Here is a 23,021-nt window from a genome sequence, read left to right as displayed (position 1 = left end):
ACTGGAAGGGAGCAGCATTATATGTAAAGGATGTGTACACTTGTGAAGAAATCCATGACCTGGAGCATGAAAAGCAAGTTGAGAGTCTATGGGTAAAAATTGTAGGAGAAACAACAGTGACCTCACTGTGGGTGTCTGCTATAGACCACCAAGCCAGGCTGAAGATTTGGATGGTGCTTTACTAGAGCAGATTACCAAACATTCAAAGAGAAGAAATATAGTAATCATGGGGGATTCCCTGATATCTGTTGGGACTAAAACTCTGCTAAGAATGTAAGGTCTGACAAATTCCTCCAATATCATGCCGACAATTTCATTTCCCAGAAAGTGGAAAAACCAACAAGGGATCATCTATCTTGGACCTTCACCAGAGGTTTTTAAGCAGAGATTGGATGGCCATCTGTCTTGGATGCTTTAGTTGACACTCCTGGATGCAGAGGGTTTGCATTACAGGACTAGATGACCCTCAGAGTCTGGTTCTGGGTGGTAGGACTCAAGGCTATGGCTTCAAGTTACAAGAAAGGAGATTACGACTAAACATTCAGAAAAACTTTCTGACAGTAAGAGCTGTTTGGCAGTGGAACAGACTCCCACGAGAGGTGGTGGACTCTCCTTCCTTGAAAGTTTTTAAACAGGTTGGATGGCCATCTGTCATGGATGGTTTAGCTGAGATTCCTGCGTTTCAGGGAGTTGGACTAGATGGCCCTTGAGGGTCCGTTCCAACTCTTAAGATTCTATGATTCTGTAAGGATAGGTGTACCTGTCGATTATTAAGTAAACTTCAGTTCCAAAGCGGTCACAAGTTAGGCAGTAGTCCCTCACGTTAGATGTGGCAAGTTGAAGGCGAGGCTGTAAAATCAATTTTAGAAATAATAAAAACTGCTTTCGTATTATAATTTCTGGTTTTCCTTCCAGCTGGCTGAAATTAAAGTGAAACTTATGGAAGCAAAAGATGCATTGGAGAAAAGTGTGGCTTTGCAGGATTTCAGCCAGGCATCCCTGCTGAAAGAGAGAATAATGGAACTGGAAAGCATTAAAAGTGACCTGTTAAAAGAGGCAGAGGAGCCTCCAACCAAAGAAATATGCATGGAAAAGGTGCTGACCTTTACACCAGCTACTCGGGTTCAGTTACATCGTTTTTAAATAAGCATGAATGTATTTGTGTGGTTTTTAAAATTGGTATGAAGTAAACTATAAAGAAGTATACTTCTCATGTTGATGTTTTGTAATGCTGACATCAAATAACAGTTTCTGTGTGATTATTTAGGCTTTGTACACAGTGTCTATTTCTCAATTATGAAGGACTAGAAAAACCTTCTTGGACCTCCCTAGCATCTTAAAGGGATGGAATTGGAGATACAGTTTGTGGGATGTGAAGGTGGCATTCTACAGTGTGTTCAAATAATTATTTTCTCTCCCCCCCCTTTTTTAAAAAAGAGTGATCCTGAAACATTACTGAAATGTCTGATGATGTGCAACGAACTTCTCAAGCAGCTGTCCCTTTCGAAAGGATTAGGCCCAACAATGGATGCAATAATTGAATCTTTGGTAGGTGACAACAAAAGAAAAGTTAGATATACCTGGGAGTTGAGAATATGTATTCTGAGCTGATTGAATATTAATATTCCATTTCTGAACTTTGTAAATGCATATTTGGACAACCAAGTTCAGAAATCAGAGGGTTAGGCTGGGCCTCAGAGACTCTCGCCTCATCTCTTTGCAGAACAATAGAATCTGGAGGATTAAACCATCTACTCCAGACCTGACATAGATCGCTAAGCATCATTTTTGTGCCAGTTTTAAAAATTAGTTTCCCAATAGTTGCCCAATAATAGTGCAATCATAACAATATCAGTTAATACAATTGTTCAAAAACCAATTAATTCCCAGTTAATACGTTTTGGTTAAAGTGGTTCCCCGCGCAGTGGATTTAATGCATTCCTGATAATATATTTTTGCATTCCATAATCTTATTAATTTCACTTACATTACAGTTAAAATACTACTGTAATACTTTATACGACAACTGCATTCTTAATGATTTCTAATTGTGTTATTATATTACTTAACTTTATAAAACTCCAAGTGAGGAGCTGTAACTGTTATCATTGTTCTGTCCTATGTGTGAAAACTGTTATGTCCATGGAGATTCCTTCTGATCATATATGGCAGGGGTTGGCAACCTTTTTCAGCCATTGGCCGGTCCACCATCCCTCAGGCCATGTGGGGGGCCGGACTGTATTTTTTTGGGGGAAATAATGAACAAATTCCTATGCCCCACAAATAACCCAGAGATGCATTTTAAATAAAAGGACACATTGTACTCATGTAAAAACACGCTGATACCTGGACCGTCCGCAGGCCGGATTAATAAGGCGATTGGGCCGCATCTGGCCCCTGGGCCTTAGGTTGCCTACCCCTGATATATGGTGTATCTTTTACTTTTTCAGCTGTTGTCTCCCATCATGGCTTGGGGCAGAACTGTATCTCTCAACCCCTTGATTCAATGTTTCAAAAGAGAACTAAAATCCACTCTGTCCCACTGATTAAACTGTCTCAGATCTTCACCCCCACCCCCACCCCCCAGCCTGGGAAGAGTGGGCTATTTTCAAACATCCAGATGATTCAGTTCTCCTTTTGAACTCCTAAGACCTCTGCATTCCTTTTTCTCCCATAGCCCGCAGTTTCTTTTCATCCTTACATCTGAGATTTATGGCCAATTATCCTTCAACTTAGATTACATTCGGAATCGTCTCAGAGTAGTGATATGGGAGGTTGGATTTGCTTTGGTGCACACAGCCAATCTCCATCCTTAAGGCACTTGTTGGTCACTTCTGCTTAGCCTGGAATGCCTGACAGCCTATCTTCCTTGCTGCTACCAACCAGTGAAAAGATAGAGCACTGAAAATTTCACGGAGGAAGAAAAGTGATTCCATTTCTAATGTAAAACTTATGAAGAATTAGTTCTGTTCTTTATGCTGCGCTTTCAAATAAATGCAAAAATTACTATTCCGGAGTGGAAGTGAGGTGACAGATTGCCTGTTTGAATATTCCTATGATAAGTTCTGAAAGGGTGGAAGTCAGGTGTAGATGAGAATCACCTTTCATTTCCCTGTTTAGTTGTCTGAAGGAGATTCTTACTCGCCCCAGATAAGCAATTTAATGACTGTTTGGAAGATTATGTCAAGCTTTACATGAAATGTGCATTACTGTTTGTTTAGATCATCCCAGGAGTTACTAATATCCATCCAGCTGTAAGAAATTTGGCAGTTTTATGTTTGGGTGGCTGTGGTTTGCAGAGCGAAGAATTTGCCAGCCAGCACCTTGCATTGCTGTTGCAGGTAAATATTCTACATTGTGACCTTTCTAAATTATCTCATTTAAATTAAGAAACTTTATCGCTTTGAAAAGTGGTGGGGTGTAAAGGCTTGTTTAACTTGCATATCTTTCCATAGAAAGGTGCAATGGGAAGCGATTTGCTAATTGATGAACCTGGCATGTCAAGAATTGACCCCCATATTAGTAAACTTGGACTTGCTTTTTTGGCTCAGTACAAGAATGCATGGCCTCTTACTGTGTCATGATGAGGCAAGTTCTCTTGCATATTGAAATCTTTCCTTCCAATTGGATGATTAAGAGGTGATTGGTTGTTACTTTTATACCCTAGTGAGAAAGAGAGCTGTAGTTTCCCACATATAAGTGGAGTTAAGAATTGAATCTCCAACCTTTGCACCACTTCATGTAGAAGGACCGCAAAAACAAATTAGCAATGAGCTTGCAGTATCTCCAAATTTGGGAGTTGTGTACAGCTATTAACCAAATGAAAAACAACAAAGCCCCAACCGTCCATTATTACCTGAGAATGTGCAGCTTTGCTTACTGTTTTTTAATCTTTTTTATAACTTGGGGTTATTAGCATTTTCAGGGAGGGGGGATTAAGAGACAATAGTGTGCAAAACTGACACTGAAGGCAAGGGATTAAATTTGTCACATTTATGAATTCAGATATCCTGTTCATCTTTCTAATGCCAGGTTTTGCAAATTGATGAAATAAAGGTAAAACTAAGCGCTTTAAAGGCAGTCTTTGACCAACTGATGATGTTCGGGATGGAACCTTTCAAAGCAAAAAAAGGAAAATGTGCCCAAAGTGAAAATGAAGAGAATGAAAATGAAAAGAATGAACATGAAGAGAATGAAAATGAGGTGACTAAGGAAACTGAAGAAGAAACTGCAACTACCCACAATCTCCTTCAGCTTCTTTCTGGGTTCTTAGACAGTGAGGTAAGGTTATGAAATCAGCTAATATTAATACATGGGGTTTTATTGTATTTTTTTAAAAAACAAAAGGGTAGAAGTATGTTGGTTATTAAATATGAAAGCAACAACTGGTATGTTTATAGTCTTGCAGCTTATTATTTCAACAGAGATAAGTATGTAAAACTGACTTACAAAAGACATTTTTGCTGCTGCTACATGTTGCTTGTTTACATAGATTCACTACTTTTTCTTATTTCTTGGGCTCAGGACAGGCAGCAGGAGGAGCTCACAGTCCTAGATAACATTAGTATGTTAAAGAGTTTTGCTTCCAAGATAAAAGGTGGAAAGACCTCATAGTTTGGAATGATCATCATCAATCTTTATTACGGTCCAGAGACCCAACAGTTTGGAATTATTCTCAGAGGGAAAAAATGATTTTCTGTATTTTCTCTGTGAACTAATTCAGGTCAGTGGAGATGAAGAAAGTTAGGATAAATGATAATGGACCTTCTCTGGGGAAGATAATGTGGTTTGCAGTGGGGCAGCCCTTTCGGAGGTAGTGAGAAAGAACAGTTGGTTCTTGCCTGACTGGGTGTTTCTTGGAGGTGTTGAACACATGTTATGGTGCGTTGTGCTGCCATCTTGCGGCTGAAGACAGGAAATGCAGACTGGTCCATTGGCCATGCCTCCATCACCTCAGTCATTTGAATGGATCAGACTAAAGTCATGTAAGGAAATTAGTGCTTGAAAAGCAGTAAAATAACTAACCAAACTACAGAAACTTAGTAAAAAGGCCATTGCAGCAAACACATAGGTCCACCCGGTTGTCTGCCTTTCTATCTAGGCTGTATCTTCAACACCTCCGAGGAACACCTGTCCAATGGACAAAGACCAGTCTGCTTTCCCCATCTTTAGCCACAGGAGGGCAGCATAACCCACCCTGTTGGGTTTTCACCATCTCTGAAAAACATTTCACCCAGTGCAATTGCTTCCATCCCCTTTAAACTCTGTTTTAGAGGCTGTGTAATACGTGTGAGAGGTTTTACTTTTGCAGATGTGCTAGGGTGTCACAATTTATGATTTCTTCTTTACGTTGTTGTTTTTTATAGATCTGATATATCTACTGTATGAGTGATCCCAGACCTCAGATGACAGAGGGCTGTGAAGTGCTGTTGTATTAATCTTACTGAACGAAACCCAAATAGCTCGCTCTTTTTCCTTTCTAGGCTAAATGAACAAATGCAACCCTAAGTAAAACCTTTTTCTAGATTTCAGAACTCAGGACCGTATCTGCTGAGGGCCTAGCCAAACTCATGTTCTCTGGGCGATTGATCAGTGCTAAGCTGCTTTCTCGACTTGTTTTGTTGTGGTATAATCCGGTGACTGAAGAAGATACCTGTCTCCGACATTCCCTAGGCGTTTTCTTCCCTTTATTTGCTTACTCAAATAGGTACGACTCTTGCCACTCCACTTTCTCCCTCCTTTCTCTACATTTTAGCCAGTTTGAATTTAACATAATTGGACAACAGGAGGAAAAAAGTTTGTTTTCATGCTTTTATGAGAAAAATAAGGTCCACTGAGTTCAGTGGGATTTATTCCCAGGTAAATGTACATAGGATTGCAGTCTCATCTCATTCTTTATAACCTTGTCCTCCAGATCCCTAGCTGCCATGAGTAGCTTATCTTGGTTTAGTGTGCTGGGCAAGGCCACTCTACATTTTTAACTGTACCTCCCTATGGTTATCTATCCAATTTGCTTGGGCAGAACCCAATATTTTATTTGTTCCTCACTTGAATTTGGAAGAATTTCCTATAGTTGTGGTTTATTTCAAGTTTCTAGAAGTAGAATTTTGATAACAAAGAGCCTGGTTTTACAAGACTAAAAAGGTATACCGTATTTTTTGCTCTATAAGACTCACTTTTTCCCTCCTAAAAAGTAAGGGGAGATGTGTGTGCGTCTTATGGAGCGAATGCAGGCTGCGCAGCTATCCCAGAACCCAGAACAGCAAGAGGGATTGCTGCTTTCACTGCACAGCGATCCCTCTTGCTGTTCTGGCTTCTGAGATTCAGAATATTTTTTTCCTTGTTTCCTCCTCCGAAATCTAGGTGCGTCTTGTGGTCTGGTGTGTCTTATAGAGCGAAAAATACGGTATTCCCCCCTGTATTGGGAATGTGCATGGGAGGCATAGATGACTTGGTCCTCCATTAATGCATAGAAATTACAAGACAATCAAACAAGTTCACTTGAATATGTATTACAAGATCTGGACATACTTTCTGGAATGTTTCTTGTAATGCGTTATATTAACATCTCCATTTTAAAAATCCAGGACAAATCAGGAATGCTTTGGAGAAGCTTTTCTTCCAACTTTAAAAATATTGTTTAATGCTCCTGCATCTTCACCATTGTCTGAAGTTGATGCAGCAAATGTTTCTGAGTTGTTGGTGGACCTGACAAGACCAAGTGGGCTGGATCACAGAGCTAAAAATTCACGTAACTACCAGGTATGCAGAGTCCTATCCTGTTCTCTTAAGCTGAGATTGAGCAGTGCCTCCTGATACCTGGTAAATGCTACAAGATGACTGTGGGACAGGAATTTTCAATATTTGATTCTTTCCCCGTCAGCCTTCCCCCTTTTCGGCAGCTTGAGAGCCGTGGTCGGGAGGGGCGCCGTTGTCCCACACCCCCGATGGCCCTTGTGTTGGCATCTTGCGAGGGCGGGGGGTGCTCTCCATTCCGGCCTTGGAAGGCAAGGCCAATTTTTGTAAGGTGCTGCTGCTTTGGGGAGAGGGAGCCACGACGCTTTGCTGGCTACCTCCCCCCTTCTTTTTGGTGGCTTGGGAGCTGCGGACGGGACGGGTGTCTGTGATGGGCTGGGACTCGGGATCGGACTCGGAGCCAGAGGGGTCTCAGTCTGCACCGGATCCGTTGCCTCAGGCATCATCTGAACCAAGTCTGGGGCCTGATTCTGAAGAGCCCCAGTCTGCACAGGTTCCCCTGCAACAAGCACCAGCTGGGCTGAGTCAGGAGCCTGAGCCTGTCCTGGCTCTAGATGCGGGGATGACCTTGTTGCCTTCAGCTGGGCCATCACTTACAGCTGCTCCACTACCAATTGGGTCAGGAGAGGCTGAGGCGGCCTCTGGGTCTAGTAACCCACCGATGTCTCCTGGGCTGCAGAGACTGAGGTCTGAGAAAAGGAGAGGCCTGAGTACTCGCAGGAGGAATGCTCGCCTTCGGGCGAGGCAGGGAGGTGAGTCACCGGGGGATCAGGACCGACCGTTACTCCATCAGAGATAAAAGGCTGCCGGACCCCGTCCCAGGTTGCGGGAGTAACATTGCTGCTTGTTACCCTGTGCCTGACCTTGCCTGGTTTCCTGCCTTGGCCCTGTTGGACAGACTCCTCGTGGAATCCTTGGATTTGGGACCAGACCTGGACCGCGTTACCCAGGTTACCCCCGGGGCCAGGACAGTGTCGTTGCCCCGTGCTGCTTCCTCCCAAGCTGCCAAAAATAAAGGGGAAAGCATGGCGCAATGGTCCCCCCCCCCCAGGAAGCAGCATGGCGCAATGGTGCCCATCCCATCCACGGCTCCCAAGCCTCCCCTAAGCCACCAAAAAGAAGGGGGGAAGGCCACCGGCCTTTTTTTTCTTTCCCCCTCCTTGAATTTTAAAGGTGTGGCTTATATTCAGGTGCGGCTTATATTCGGGCCAATACGGTAACTGCAGAAAATTCTTAAACCATAAAGACACTTGTAATGTGGATTTTTTTTTTTTTTGTCATTATGGTTATATAATAAATAGATAAGGGTAAAAGAGGCAGTAAATTTAATCTTAAAGATGGAACGCATAGAGGAAGGGGAGGAGGTCTGAGGGTTCGAAATAACTCTGTTTTTAATGTTGGAAATCGTTTTGTTTTATACGTATATAAGTTTTTCAAAAACACAATTAAAAATTATTTTAAAAAGAAAATTCTTAAACAATATGCAGCCAGATATTACGACGTTCTATTACCTTTTCTAGGGTTTGACAGTTCATGATAATTTGGCAGTGAAAATATGCAATGAAATCTTGATGGATCCAAGTGCGCCTGATGTCCGTATCTATGTAAAAGCTTTGAGTTCCTTAGAACTTAATAAAGACTTCACCAAAGACCTGCTGGTTTTATTAGATGAGATCCTTGGGGTAGGTAATCACTTTTTAAATTAAATTTGGAGTGTGTGTGTGGAATAGTGCTTAAATTGTAGCCCCTTAGCTTCATTTGCCATAGGTAGAACTTAACTGAATAGGAGAGATCCTTTAAAACAAGAACTTCCTGACCATGTGAGATAACTTTGGTTTTTATGCAAGTTGCCTCTGAGTCAAGTAATTAATAAATGACCCTGGAGAACTTCATTTTGGAAAACACATATTGTTGATGATAAGCCTTTATTTGCTTTTAGTTTGCCGATTCTAAAAAAACCCATAGAATTAAAGTGAGTGACTTTAAAACTTGGCATAAGTGTTTTCCAGCAACATTCCTATATCTCTCATGTTGCTGTTTGATTATTGGCAGTCATTAACTTGGGCTTCTTTGTTAATGTGTGTGTTAAAGCTGAAGTTAATTTCATCTGCTTCACATCCAAGATGGATAAAAAGATGCATGTTTTGTTATGTTGATATATGCTCATTGCACAATTACTTTATAATTAATTCCCACCATTTAAGGTTGTATTAATATTCCCCATTATCCTTCACTGCAGAAATTGAACGATAAAATGTGTGTACGAATGATAGAAAAAGTGAAGAGCAACATAAGCGGGGAAAACAGAATTAATGGAGGCATCTCTGAAGGGGTACAGGAAATGGAGCTTTCTCAAGTAATTCAAGACACTGCTAGTCCCGACAAACACCACTCTAATGACAGAACATCTAATTCCGCTGACCAGAATAGAGAAGGTAATGTAAAAACAATAAACGAAAAAAGACCTCTGGTTGTTTTTTAAAAAATTCTTTTCTTCTCTCTAGAATAGCTGTCTAATGTAAAGAGTGTCTGCTGTCTAATGCTGCAACCCTGTACCCACTTATGTGAAAATAAATAATTGAGGCATATTTCTAAGTAGACATATCATAGAGTTGGAAGAGACCACAGGGGCCATCGAGTCCAACCCCCTGCCAAGCAGGAAACACAATCAGAGTACTCCTGACATATGGTTGTCAAGCCTCTGCTTAAAGACCTCCAAAGAAGGAGACTCCACCACACTCCTTGGCAGCAAATTCCACTGTCGAACAGCTCTTACTGTCAGGAAGTTCTTCCTAATGTTTAGGTGGAATCTTCTTTCTTGTAGTTTGGATCCATTGCTCCGTGTCCGCTTCTCTGGAGCAGCAGAAAACAACCTTTCTCCCTCCTCTATGTGACATCCTTTTATATGCAAGATTGCAATATAAATCAAGTTAACCTGAGAGAAAACTGTTCAACTTTATGCCTGATTCTGTATTGCCTCGGCATCAAGGAGAGCACCCAATAAGGTTTTTCTGCCCAAGAGCCACTGAAGTGAGTGGGGAGGCATTTATTATATGCATATCCTTTAAATATTTTTGTATTTTGCTATATTTATATCTTGCCTTTCCGTCAGTGAACGCAAGGTGGAATACAGTGGAACCTTGTGTTACGGACTGGATCCGTTCCGGAGGCCCGTCCATAACACGGTGCGATTTAGCACTTCTGCGCATGCGCGAGTGGCGAAACCCGGAAGTAACCTGTTCCGGTACTTCCAGGTTGCCTCAGGGCGCAACACGAAAACACGTAAACTGAAGCGGACACAACATGAGGTATGACTACATGGTTTTTCTCTCCCCTTGTTGGATAGCTTGGCTTCAGAGATGATCACTGTTCCAAGGTTACCTCATTGAGCATCACAAATGAGTGAGGATTTGAACCTCAACAGTGCCAACATTCCCCCCCCCCCCCCCCGTTTTTACATGGCGATGTGCAGCAAAATTCTGGTTGAGGCTGCAGGTGCCTGCTATCTTCTGGAAGTCACCAGCCTTGACTTAGCTTGGCAAGGCAGCTGCTCTCGAAAGCGTACGGATCAATATGGCTAACTTGACCCAACAGTCTCTCTCTCCGACCACATACGCAAAGAACTCTCGATGCAGTCAAATGTTGTTGTTTAGTCATGTCCGACTCTTCGTGACCCATGGACCAGAGCACGCCAGGCACTCCTGTCTTCCACTGCCTTACGCACTTTGGTCAAACTCATGCTAGTAGCTTTGAGAACACTGTCCAACCATCTCGTCCTCAGTCGTCCCCTTCTCCTTGTGCCCTCCATCTTTCCCAACACCAGGGTCTTTTCCAGGGAGTCTTCTCTTCTCATGAGGTGGCCAAAGTATTGGAGCCTCAGCTTCAGGATCTGTCCTTCCAGTGAGCGCTCAGGGCTGATTTCCTTAAGAATGGAGAGGTTGGATCTTCTTGCAGTCCATGGGACTCTCAAGAGTCTCCTCCAGCACCATACAGTGGTGCCTCGCAAGATGAAAAGAGTCTTTTTGTCTTGCGGTTTTTTCGTCTTGCGAAGCAAGCCCATTGGCGGAGTAGCGCTATTAGCGCTATTGACAGTTTAAGGGCTAAAAACGGCTTTTTAAGGCTTAAGGGATTAGTGGTTTTGCTGCTAAAATGCTTTTAGCAGCTTAGCGCTTCAGAAAAAGGGGTTTTGGAGCGAAAAAACCCCCCGAAAATTTTCGTCAATTTTTGTCTTGCGAAGCAAGCCCATAGGGAAATTCGTCTTGCGAAGCGCCTCTGCAAACGGAAAACCCTTTCGTCTTGCGGGTTTTCCGTCTTGCGGGGCACCACTGTAATTCAAAAGCATCAATTCTTTGGCGATCAGCCTTCTTTATGGTCCAGCTCTCACTTCCATACATCACTACTAGGAAAAAGACAACCAACTGTGCCCTGCCTCTGAGCCTCTCTCACTGCCAAGGAAAAATAAAAAATGAATTGAAAGAAAACCTGTCCAGGTGACACTGGCACCAAAACCCCACACATACACTCACTAAAAGAATGTTAAGTTTTACCATCACACCCACCCCTTTCCCCCTCTCTTCTCCCCCAACCTTATGCAGTCATACCTCGGGTTGAATATGCTTCATGTTGAGCACCTTTGAGCATGCGCTGAAAATGACGTCATGCGCGGAAGCGGCGAAAAGCAACGCGTGCGTGTGCAGATGTGCCATGGCTAGTTACGTTTGCTTCTGGATGCGAACGGGGCTCCGGAACTGATCCCGTTCGCATCCCGAGGTACCACTGTATTGTATACAACACTAATGTTTCACATCAAATGTAACTGATCTGTAGAAAAGATGTTACAACCTGAAAGAGAGACAAAGTGCATACTTTTGTAGCCAGAGAAAATCTTTAATAAAAATTACGGAAGAAATGAAGGAAGGCAGAGGTACCTACTGGCTACTGTCTTGTAAGCTCGCTTGGGAGCACTAGGGTGGCATGGAGTGATGGGGCTGATTCAGGGCTCCCCCAGAGGGTGCCGTGCCATTTTAGTGGGGACATGAAAGTAAAACTTTCAATTGGATTTTTGCCCCCTAAATTTAGTGCCTGTCATCCTAAACATTTTTTGTGTGAAGAGGACTTCAAATCTCAGAAATGCGTTTAGGGATGCTTGGATACTAATTTCTGCTTTTGATATTCTTTGTGTTAAGTAGAAAATAAAGAAACCACTCAAATAACTGAAGAGAGAGAAAGCACAACTGCAGTGTCAAGATCTTCAAGAAAGAAAACCACAAAAGGTATTTAATGTTCTCCTGTAAATATATTAATAGTATTTGTTTTGTGAGGGCTTAGAAACATTTTTTAAAATATTTTTTTAAATTAAGATTTCCCCATAATACAGTAAAAGTAGAACTACAGAAGATACAAACCGAATAAGTAAAATATAAAGTTCTCTCTTAAAAGTAATTATTGGCTCATATAACCCACAGAGGACAGTGGCTCCTCCCAGCTCTCACCTGGGATCTTTCCTTTCTCCTACCTGCCTCTTACGCTGGAGACCAGCATTTCCTTGTCTCTCACAGGGTCCTCCATCAACCCTCTACCACACCCTCATGAGTATACAATCATTCCTATTGTCTCTTTTAATTATACAGGCAGCAAGCAATTTACACAGGTCTTACAAGTGTAAGCCTATCTCACCCTGTTCCGCCGTGCCCCTTTTTGTGACGTTTTGAGGTCATTTCCGGGTTCAGCACATTTGTGTGGTCACACGCATATCGGACTCGCCTAAAACAGTTGCTGCCTGTACATTTATCATCATCATCATTTTATTTTTCTGCTGTGGGCAGAAATATTTTATTTGTTTGTTTATGGGCTTTTCCCAGTTTTATATTTACAGATCATGTTTTCATCCTTGTACAATAATTCACATAGACTTCACCACCCAGCTTTCCATGGCAGTTCAGATACATCTTATCTATCTGCATATCCATTAATTTACCCATCCTCTTTCGCCCCCCTTCCATATCATTGTTATCAACTGTTGATCGTAAGATTACCCCTACTTGAACGTTAAATTTAACGCCATATCTTTGTAGATATTCCCCGAAGTTTTCCCACTCATTGTCTGTTTTTTATTTTGATTTCATATTTTATGCTCGCTAATTCTGCATAGTCACTTCATCTCCAGTTATGTCCAGAAGGAATGCTTCTGGTTTCTTAGGGAAAGTAAATTTAAAGATCTTTTTTAACTCAAAATTTCCAGGTGTATTTGCACTGCCACCACAGGTGGAGAAATGATCCCTCTGCTTCTAAGCATTTCCAGCAGAGCGTGGAACCTCTTTTACACATTTTGACCAATTTGACAGGCGTCAAATACCACCTGTAATGAATCTTTTGCATGTTTTCTCTTATAACGGGCAGAAAAGTTCATTGTTTTATTCCATATTTTCCCCCAAGCTAAGATTGCAATGATATGCCCAGTGTCTATTGCTCATTTTGTCATTGCCTATTTGATGAGTTCATCTTTAGTCTCCCATTCTAATATTTTTATATATTTAGATTATTTTGTGTGTGTGTTCCCTGATACCAGTTTTTCAAATTCTGATCCTCCTTGTTGCTGCCTGTACATCTAAGCTGCTGTTAGTGTGTTGCTGTATGATCAAAATGTCTTCTTCTTTGGTGATCACTTGTATCCGAGTAGGATTGTCTTCCATAAACACAGTTTTAACAATGAGTCTGTAAGTGACTCAAAATGTACAGAGACATTCACATAATTTTGCTGTTACTGTAACACATATTGGATAAGATACATTTGTGGCTTTATAGTCCTTAAGGCCTTTACAAGCCCTCTAATATTGGCTTACAGAACTGTCCCTTAGATTAAGAGATTTCATTTTGACCCTGTTCAGCCTTTGAATGTTGACGGAGCTGTAGTCTTACAACCTGCTAGAAGCCAGGCATGCTAAAGAGACTTGGTGTCAGGAACTGCCAGTACAGTGAATGTGCTTGCAGGGACTCTGCGGGTGGAGCAGTGAAAATGGGTAGAGAAACTAGTTCTACAATTTTAAAGGCAGTCTTTGAGGGAGAAAAAAGTAATATGTGGTCTTTTAGGTCTGAGAAAAACAGAAGAGAAGTCTGTGCCGAGAAGAGGAAATAACAGAATTGTGGAGTCCGAAAGTGAAAGGTAATTTGTGTGCAAACATGGAATGTTTATGCAGCAACTCCTGTTTCAATTGGACAAACATTTATAATTTTCACTCATCTCCCCACCAGCAGACATTCAGCTAAATTGATCTGTTTAGTCATTTGCTGATTTACATATATACAACAGGACTGCAGCTTTGGGTGACTTGACCCTGTGGCAGTTGAGCTATGGGGCCCTGCAGGGCTACAAAGTTCCCTCAGTGCTTTGAAACATGTATACAGTGGTACCTCGCAAGACGAATGCCTTGCAAGATGAAAAACTCGCAAGACGAAAGAGTTTTTCGTTTTCTGAGTTGCTTCGCAAGACGAATTTCCGTATGGGCTTGCTTCGCAAGACGAAAACGTCTTACGCCTTTTTTTTAAAACCGTCAATGCATTCCTATGGGAAACCATCAATGCACAGTGGTGCTTTGCAAGATGAAAAAATTCACAAGATGAAAAAACTCGCAGAACGAATTAATTTCGTCTTGCGAGGCACCACTGTACGAAGCTGTTTGGTGCTGCCATCATTTGGGACTTTGGGTCACCATTATGTAGGCGATACCTCGCTGTAAAGCCAGCAAAGCAAGAGCCGCTGATACGCTCTCCACGGCTCTTGCTCTAAAGCAAGAAAAGCGAGAGCTGCACAGTGTGTCAGCGGCTCTTGCTCTACTTTACAGCGAGTGACGGACGGGAGCCATGGCTCCGGCTGCGGAGGCATCCCTCAGCTCGCGACTGCAGTGGCAGCCGAGGAATCCCTCTGCCACCCAGTGCATTCGCTCCATAAGACACACAGACATTTCCCCTTACTTTTTAGGAGGGGAAAAGTTCGTCTCATGGAGTGAAAAATACGTTAGGTGTTACGTAACCGTGTACTGATCTTGCAGGATCCACACTTGCGGCTTATATTATATATTGTTAATTTGTTTTGCAACCTGCCCTTCCTCCCAAAAGAGCTCATGCATGTTATCAGACCCACTTAGAAAGTCCTGAACAATTTAGGGTCTAGGGTCTGTATGGCCTCTACCAGTACCAGCCTGCCTAGGCTTTATTGGGTACTTTCATGCTGGTCCCAGGCGAGTGCTGCTTGTTGTGTGGTGATGCAAGATATGGCCATCTCTGTAGTTTCACCCCAACTGGGGGTGGGAATGGGCAGATAAAGCAGAGGTGCATATGACCCAGAACAGAGAGGTAAAGAAGGCTGAATTTCACACAGTAATTTGCAATAACTCAAATAAATGAGTGCTGCTTTTGGTTAAAGTGGTGGATTAATGATTCCTAAACCTTGTTACTTTGCAGTGAAGAAGATCAACAATCTGTTTCACTGGCAAGACCATCACGCCGAGCGAAAGCAACAGCTCTTGAAAAAACCAGAATGAATCTCTCCAAGCTTCTGGACAAATAATTCAACTGACCGAAAAGTAGACCAGTGCAGCTGGATGTAAACCCACTTTTAAATAATTGTATGTAAAAAACAAAGCAAAGCATACCTGCTCGGTAACTCATTTTCTGCTTAATCCTTTTTGTGTGTGCACCTGCAGTAAATGGTTAGACTTGGGTATGCAAAGACATATACTTTCTTCTTTAATTTCGGAAGAGTTTTTTCTGACTTGCATATTATTATTTTTTAAGATTTGACAGTAGTGCACAATGTGGATGATTTGCGAATAGTACCACCTAATGAGGTTACATTGCATATCTGGCTTAATTGCAAGCTGTATTCTGTTTCCTGCATATGGTGCAGGTGCTAACCTATTTATGGATTATAGGTCAGTTTTTTTTAACCATGCAAAATGTATAAATGTACTGTTGAAGTTACTCTTTTAAAAGATGAAATAAAGGACATTTCCTGGATGTTGCTCATCTTTACCAGTTTGATGGCTGTGAGATTATTTTGGCTTCAAAGGTGGTGGTAAAAGCGGGATTATAAACATATTATGCAGAATTTTGGTAGATCGGACTGGCATAAAATTCTAGAAGTCTGAAACCTTAAAATTTCAGACTTGTTGCCTTTATATTTGAGATGTATCTGAAACATAGGTCAGTTCAAGTTGCCCACTGTACCTTGCTATTATTATTATTATTATTATTATTATTTATTATTATTATTATATTTATCCTGCCCATCTGACTAGGTTGCCCCAGCCACTCCGGGTGGCTTCCAGCATATATAAAAACATAGTAGGACATCAACCCTTTAAAAGCTTCTTTATACAGGGCCGCCTTCTGGTGTCTCATACTGTTATTAAAAAGAAACCATTGATGGTGGGAGTAGTGCTAGAGATGGCTGATCCATTGGTCCTGGGTAAACCTTGTGTGCTAGAATTCTCATCCACTAACTGTCACGTTTCGGTGGGAAAAAAGTTAGTGCTCACAATACTTAAAGCTGTGTAAAGGCATAAAATGCTGCTGTATTTTATTAGCAGTATTTTGGAAATGAGGTGGGTTTCTTTGAAATCTTGGTTGTAGAGTGAATATTGAATGGTTGATTTATTATATTGATTGTTTAAACTGGCTGTAGGATATAATATGCTCCATATTTGAAAACATGGTGCCAGGTCTGCCCTCTGTGTGTGTGCTAGAAGTATCAAGTAATCTATTTTTAAAACAAACTATAGACAAAGTAACAATTTTAAGACAGAAAATCCAGAATGTAGTTTATAACCATTTTAATCTTAGTTTGATGTAATTTCTACAAGTTTTCACCCCCATCACCAAACACTTAGCAAAATGTTGATAAAATGAAGGCTTAGGAAATGACTGAGTCTGTTTTCTCTACAATCAATGGCCCTTCAGATTATTATTTTTTTAAAAAATGACATACATTTCATAGAATAGGTGAAAATTATGATTTAGAAAGCATACCATACATTTTAATAATTATAATCTGTAAGATTTTTAAAACCCTTTGCATTTTTATACAGCTTTGCACCAAGGTAAACTATCTACTGAATGTATGAATAACTTTTACACATCACGTTACATAAATATATTAACATCTGTGCACGAAATAAAACCAGAGAATATATCATTAGCGGCAAAAGAATAGAAAGAAATACAGCATACTGTAAAAAAGACAGTATCTCATTCTTATGACCTATACTGAAGTTGTTTCGTATTTACATGCAAAGAGTCACAGCCAACTAACAATATTCATGGTTTACTATGAAGCCACAACCCCAGCATGTCATCTCATGATCAAAAATGCTTATTCAGCAGAAAAAAACAATTGCACACAATGTACAAAACAATAGTGCAAGAAGAGCTGCAAACTCCTTGTTCTCTTCATCTTTGAGCTTTTGGTTAAAAACTATACAGCTGACCAGAGATGCTGTTGTGAAACTTAGCTTCTACTCCATGGGTAGATTTAAGGCACATCATTATTTTCACAGGTTGGGTGCTTATCTTGTGTCAAATATGTTCCAGTTTTCTGGTTTTTTTTTTTCATATGTAGAAACTGGTTAGAGGGAGGACAGGAATTAAATTTAGATTAAAAATTGAAACTATCATCTAAAGTAGATGCAGCAACCTGAATTTTATTGCACTGTCCAGAATATCAGGTTTCATTGGCTTCCTAAGTGCTGCCCTGTCCTATTGGATTGAGCTATTTGAGCATACACAGATCCCATCTCACAACTACTATGAAATTGGATTTCCCAATCAGGAACAGGAGTCTCCAAAGTGATTAGCAGTGTCCTACTTCTCTATCTGGAAAACATCACGAGGGTGTAGTGGTTTCGAGCAAAGTTTTAATTAACGCTTCTAAAAATGGAAAACGTTGAAACCTCTTGGGCTTTGCAGAGGCAGAAACTGTCTGCTTCCAGCGCTGGAATACTCTACAAGCTACGGACTTAATCTACTACTCAGAACACCTAGAGATATGTATATAAAATAACTTAACAATGGTAAAGTTGTTTGGGCTTCTCAGTGCATGTATTGGAACTACAATACATGTCTATTTTGCCGTCTAGTGCAGTCATGGGTGTGAATCTCTGTTTAGGAAAAGCTACAACTTTCTCAAGTCTGCTGCAAATTGCACAACACATGGCTCTCTGGCTTGTAGTAAGGCACAGATGTATGTATGCTCTTGCATAACCCTCTCCCAGTAATCGGGGAGATGAGGACAATTCTGGAATACATTTGGTTGGATCCTGAGAGCCACAAGCAGAATGACTTTTGCAGAACTTCTCTTCTCCCCCCACAAAAAATTAAAAGCTTCTGAGGGTTGGGGAACCCTTTCATAGAGGATTTGAGGGATTACTTACACTTACAGTTAATGGGTGCCAACCCCATTTTTGTTTTGCAATTATACATTAGGGCATTTGCTTGCTTTTAATGTAGAGCCTGTCCTGTACACTTCAAATTATTATACTTTCTATACCTTGTTTATTCTCTGGTGGCAGTGGTAGATGGAACAGGCAACTATTAGACGTCTTTGCAGCTAATCTAAGTAGCATGGGTTGATGATCTGAGAGTGCAGTGCTTGAAAGTGATTTCTGCAAATATTTCAATGGGTATGTGGGAAGGACTTTTGTACCTCTGCACACTTACTATATTTCCAATAGACTTGGGTAACTGAAACTCAACTGGAACTAAGCTGGGTTTGTACAGGCTCTATAGGCTATACTCAACAGTATTTTTAAACGCACCTGTACATCTGCCAGCAAACATTTTCAATGTTTCACTAAAAACCCGCACAAAATACAGAAATATTTTGTTAGGTAACTGGATGAAGTGCCCAGGTTTAGCACCTTTCAGATGAACTTACTACCAGTTGCATAATTTTAGCTCAAAAAGAAGAATGAAGGAATGCCCTTAGACGTTGAACACCATGATTCCAGGCCATAACATTCCCTCATAAAGAGCCTGGCTTTTCTGTGCAATTAAGCAGCAAGATATATTTTACTTAGTATGTTAAGTTGCACATATGTTGAAAGGTATAGTTACACTACATATTATTTTCTCCTATAAATGAGCGGCTATTTCTTTTTTATGGAGAACTGTCAAGAGTTGCATTTGGGGACAACTATAGTATAGGCTAGGGACGCGGGTGGCGCTGTGGGTAAAAGCCTCAGTGCCTAGGGCTTGCCAATCAAAAGGTCGGCGGTTCGAACCCCCGCGGCGGGGTGCGCTCCCGTTGTTCGGTCCCAGCGCCTGCCAACCTAGCAGTTAAGGTTCTGTTGGGTTGGAAATGACTTGGCCACTGTACTCCATGCTCTGGTAATTTCCAGATTGGATTATTGCAATATGTGGGGCTGTCCCTGAAGACAACTTGGAAACTTCAATTGGTCTAAATGCAGTGCTACCAGTTCAGTTCAGATCTCATATTACCCCTGTTTTAAAACAGTTGCACTGGTTGCCAGCTCATTTCTAGGCCCAATCCAAGGTACAAGGTGTTTAAAAGCCCTAAACTACTCAGGTCCCAAATACCTGAAATGCCATTTCCTTCTCTACAGACCCTCTCAGGTGTTAAGGTCAGCAGAGGGGGCCTTTTTTGTTATTCCACTACCCTCAGAAGCTTGGGGGTGGCGACAGCCCGGGAGAGGGCATCTTCTATTGCAGCTCCTAAGTTGTGGAACTCCATCCCCATACATCTAAATCATACCGCTCTAGCAAATGCTGTACACACCTCTTTTGATACCCAATATATATATTTTTAGGATCCATCTTATTTCTGAGATTGCAGAGAGTTTTAAACTATTTTAAGAATTGTGTTTTAATGGTTGTGACCCACCCTGAAACCTTAGGGTGAAGGATAGGTAGTACCTACTACTACTACTACTACTAATAATAATATTCAGAGCGTAGTTGCCAACACCAAGACCCAGAAAGCCATGGTTTGTAACTGCATAATCTCCTGCTCTAATTAACATTCATGACAATCCAAACCTAAAGATCCCATGGAAAGCAAGCATCCTTTATGGCCAAATCAGCTTATTTACAAAAATACGTAAGTGCAAGCTGTATTACTAATCTCCAAACATATGTATTACTCTATATTTGAGCTTTGTGCTTTTAATGCATCCTTGTAGGCCACTTCAAGCTCTCGCATGGCCAAATGCATAGGGTGTTATTCAACTTCATTTTACTCTTGAGACGATCCAGTGAAATTAAGAGACCTAACTTAGTCACTTCCTTTCATTTCCATAGGACTACACTGCGTAAAGTAACTGCATTCCACCCAATGATTTACTCTGCATACTTCTAGAGCCTATATATAAGCATGCACATCCTGGTCTGTAAATATGAACTAGATTTAACCTCTATCTTAGGCAGTACCTGACTTCTAAAAAAGATGGCATAGTCCTGAAGAGGATAATTTGTGGACAGGTTTCTATGTGCACTGTGCAGACCATTCTACTGTATCAAATGGCTGCTTTGGGGGAATGAAGTCCCCTATATCTATCAGCCATGCACATTCAGGAATCTGTGCTTACTCTGCTCATGGAATCCCTCCATCAACCTCTGCTGGGGAAAAAGAATTTCCTTCTCCCCATTGGGCTGGTGAGGGAAATAATGTAATTGGTGAACATTACTGTATTTGAAGATTTATAACTTCGGCCGTCTGAGCAGAAATACCAGGGCAAAGACACAATGGGACCGACAACTTTCAAAAGGTATATAAGTGCCCTTTTCACTATAGATGGCATAGCTATACCTTCTAGTGCAAAGGTTTACATAACTCTGCGGAAACAGATACTGTAAAAAGCAGCCTGTGATGGATTAACCCTATAGTTACTCTTGCCAAATCTAACAATCCTAATTCTACTTAGGTTGAATCATTACAAAATGTTAAAATGTTCTGGCATTTTTATACATTTATTTAAAATATAATCTGCAAGATGAGTAGCTGAACACATGATTATTATTATTATTTTAAAAAAAGAAATGCCTACTGCGATTATACAATGTTGGATTGAACTTTCCCTCTCCCCCACCCAAAATCTGAACTTATAATCAGTTTATCAAGCAAAGCTAAACCATAAACTGCGATGCTCAAGTACTAAAGAAACACCACCCAAGTAATATACATGTGCACAAACTCCTTGCTACACTGTTTCTTGGTGCTTCCATGCAGATACCTCAGACTGGGAAGAAAGAGCAGAGCTGCAGACTACAATATGAACCAAGCTATACATGATTGTCTGTTCTGCTTGATGAAAGCCTGGCAGGTCTAGCTCTGGGGAGGGGCGAGAGAGGGAAATAGTTTAGCCTCAATGGAAGTATATCTTCCCCCCCCACTGAATCTACAGAACTCCCCCGTCCCCAAGCTATGAACCTGGAGACTTTTGAAATCCATCAAAAGTACATGAAAATAATCGACAGCTCGGTGCAGAGGTAGATTTATTACTGGAATAATATCTAGGGACCCTACACATTTCAAGCTACACAAACTTCATCACCGTGGGGTAGCATCAGTCCTGATTGAGAACAAAACCGTTTCAAGTCACTCCCAGTTCCCTCTGCACTCAGTATGTAGTCCTGGACTGGGGGAATCTGTGCAGAGGAGCAAGCGTCTACTAGCAAGGCCAATGCAGGTGTGCACCTATTTTGATGCTCACCTGAGTCCAGCTTAATGAGCTGGATTGGGTCAGAGATTGGGGGAAACCCTTTCGACCCTAAGGTAAATAAGGACACAACAATGCTAACCCCAGTCCTCCACATGACATCTAGTTAAAGTCCATAGCTTCCACAGTTACATTCCCGCTAGTCTGTCTCAGGTGAGGTAACAGTGCAGAAGTCCAAGTATCCAGTAAAGGTCCCTTACCAACCAAACAACTTGTCAAAAAAGTTGTCTGCCAAAGGGACAATTTTAAGGAAGCTCTGCAGACAAAAAAAAAGCTAATTTTAACACCAAGAAAAAATATACATAAAAATTGGGCTCATTACAGCAATCTCAACTTCGTCAGAGAGAGGTTTCTGAAGCTGCTATTTTCAGCAGGGTTGCTTCCAAAGGTCTTTTGGGGGAAAAACACCACGCATACATCTTAAGATACACACAAAATGTCACATAAAAACACAGCAATGCAATTTTACTCTGCATTGGGGGGGGGGGTGGATTTTAGGAAGCCAGTTTGCCCAGCATGCAACTTCTGGGCACCACAACCGAATGGCTAACCATTTTAAAGAGATTTTGGCATGCATATTCAGAAGTCAGTCATAAGAAGCTTACGAATAGGCACAGTCCCCCAGGCCACTTTCTGTGAAGACTATGCCTGACCATCAGAAGAAGCTCTTACCCCAGGCAGCAACCCAAACAGCCCCCAGAAAGGTAGTGTCTAGCTCTTTAAAGCAGTTTTGCTTAGTTATTACAGCAATGGCTTGCTCAGTTTTTACAATCATTCACAGTATTGCATGCTTATCAGGGACTACAAGACAGATGGACTCATCTTGACGATTCATGGGTTTTGCTGTTAGACTTGGGAGCTTCCATGAAGAGGCAACTGAAATGGGATCATGGAGTATTCAACAGCTCTGCTTGCAAATCCTCCCAGCAAAGGCAGTCCAACAGGTTTAAGAGGTCCTATAAAAAAGAGAAAATTAAGACCCGGACTTCACACATTTTCGTATGAATGGTGTGTGCGTTCACAATATTCACAGATTTGGCAGAAGGTTCTGATGGTACAAAAACCCATTTAATCAGTACAAATATATTCTTTGCAATTTTTGTCAAATACTGTTTTTCTTTATAGTTCAGCTAAATTAAATAATCCGGCCTTACTAATTTCAATGGAAAAGTTAAGCATGCATGCTCTTCAATCTTTTCCATTGAAGTCAATGGGATGTAAGGCCCGACCTTTGTCCAAAGCTTACAAATTCAGGATTTGTCTGTCAGTGATTTGCAAGGGAGCCACCTACATAGTGTTGTAAGACTTTATATTATTGCCTCAATCATATTATTACCTAAATTATCAATTTAAGGTATTTACATAATCTAAGGAAGCGTATTCCTTTTATCTCTGTTTTGAGATAGCCACTTACACAGGGGTTATGTTCTGAACCCCTGTGTGCATCAGCGAAATGGGGAGCACCCTGGAGATTGCTCCCTCCTCGCAAGCCAGATACTTGTTGAAAGCTTCCCTGCACCTCAGCTGAGCTGGTCA

General features: G+C 41.3%; 2 protein-coding genes across 10 annotated transcripts in view; one reads left to right on the top strand and one right to left on the bottom strand.

The window, feature by feature from the left end:
* NCAPG (non-SMC condensin I complex subunit G) overlaps positions 1 to 15,786 on the top strand; it is a 35,557-nt gene extending 19,771 nt beyond the window's left edge. For 2 of the 4 annotated variants that reach the window (XM_083458093.1, XM_083458094.1), the window contains 11 exons: positions 916 to 1,095; positions 1,438 to 1,548; positions 3,222 to 3,341; positions 4,033 to 4,281; positions 5,526 to 5,707; positions 6,588 to 6,762; positions 8,277 to 8,438; positions 8,996 to 9,191; positions 11,943 to 12,029; positions 13,846 to 13,918; positions 15,217 to 15,786. In XM_083458093.1, the coding sequence (XP_083314219.1) occupies positions 916 to 1,095; positions 1,438 to 1,548; positions 3,222 to 3,341; positions 4,033 to 4,281; positions 5,526 to 5,707; positions 6,588 to 6,762; positions 8,277 to 8,438; positions 8,996 to 9,191; positions 11,943 to 12,029; positions 13,846 to 13,918; positions 15,217 to 15,322 (1,641 nt within the window). In that variant the 3' untranslated portion in view covers positions 15,323 to 15,786. The remainder of the gene's footprint in view (positions 1 to 915; positions 1,096 to 1,437; positions 1,549 to 3,221; positions 3,342 to 4,032; positions 4,282 to 5,525; positions 5,708 to 6,587; positions 6,763 to 8,276; positions 8,439 to 8,995; positions 9,192 to 11,942; positions 12,030 to 13,845; positions 13,919 to 15,216) is intronic. The other 2 variants (XR_014515342.1, XM_083458095.1) reach the window with 2 other exon arrangements.
* A 4,937-nt stretch (positions 15,787 to 20,723) lies between these two features.
* LCORL (ligand dependent nuclear receptor corepressor like) overlaps positions 20,724 to 23,021 on the bottom strand; it is a 56,706-nt gene continuing 54,408 nt past the window's right edge. For all 6 annotated transcript variants that reach the window (XM_083457883.1, XM_083457881.1, XM_083457884.1 and 3 more), the window contains one exon: positions 20,724 to 22,441. In XM_083457883.1, coding sequence (XP_083314009.1) covers positions 22,373 to 22,441 — 69 coding nt within the window. In that variant the 3' untranslated portion in view covers positions 20,724 to 22,372. The remainder of the gene's footprint in view (positions 22,442 to 23,021) is intronic.

This window comes from Podarcis tiliguerta, assembly GCF_965153285.1.
Source record: "Podarcis tiliguerta genome assembly, chromosome: 9".
NCBI lineage: Eukaryota > Metazoa > Chordata > Lepidosauria > Squamata > Lacertidae > Podarcis > Podarcis tiliguerta.
Note: the sequence above shows the minus strand (reverse complement) of the source record. Positions and strands in the feature narration are given on the sequence as shown.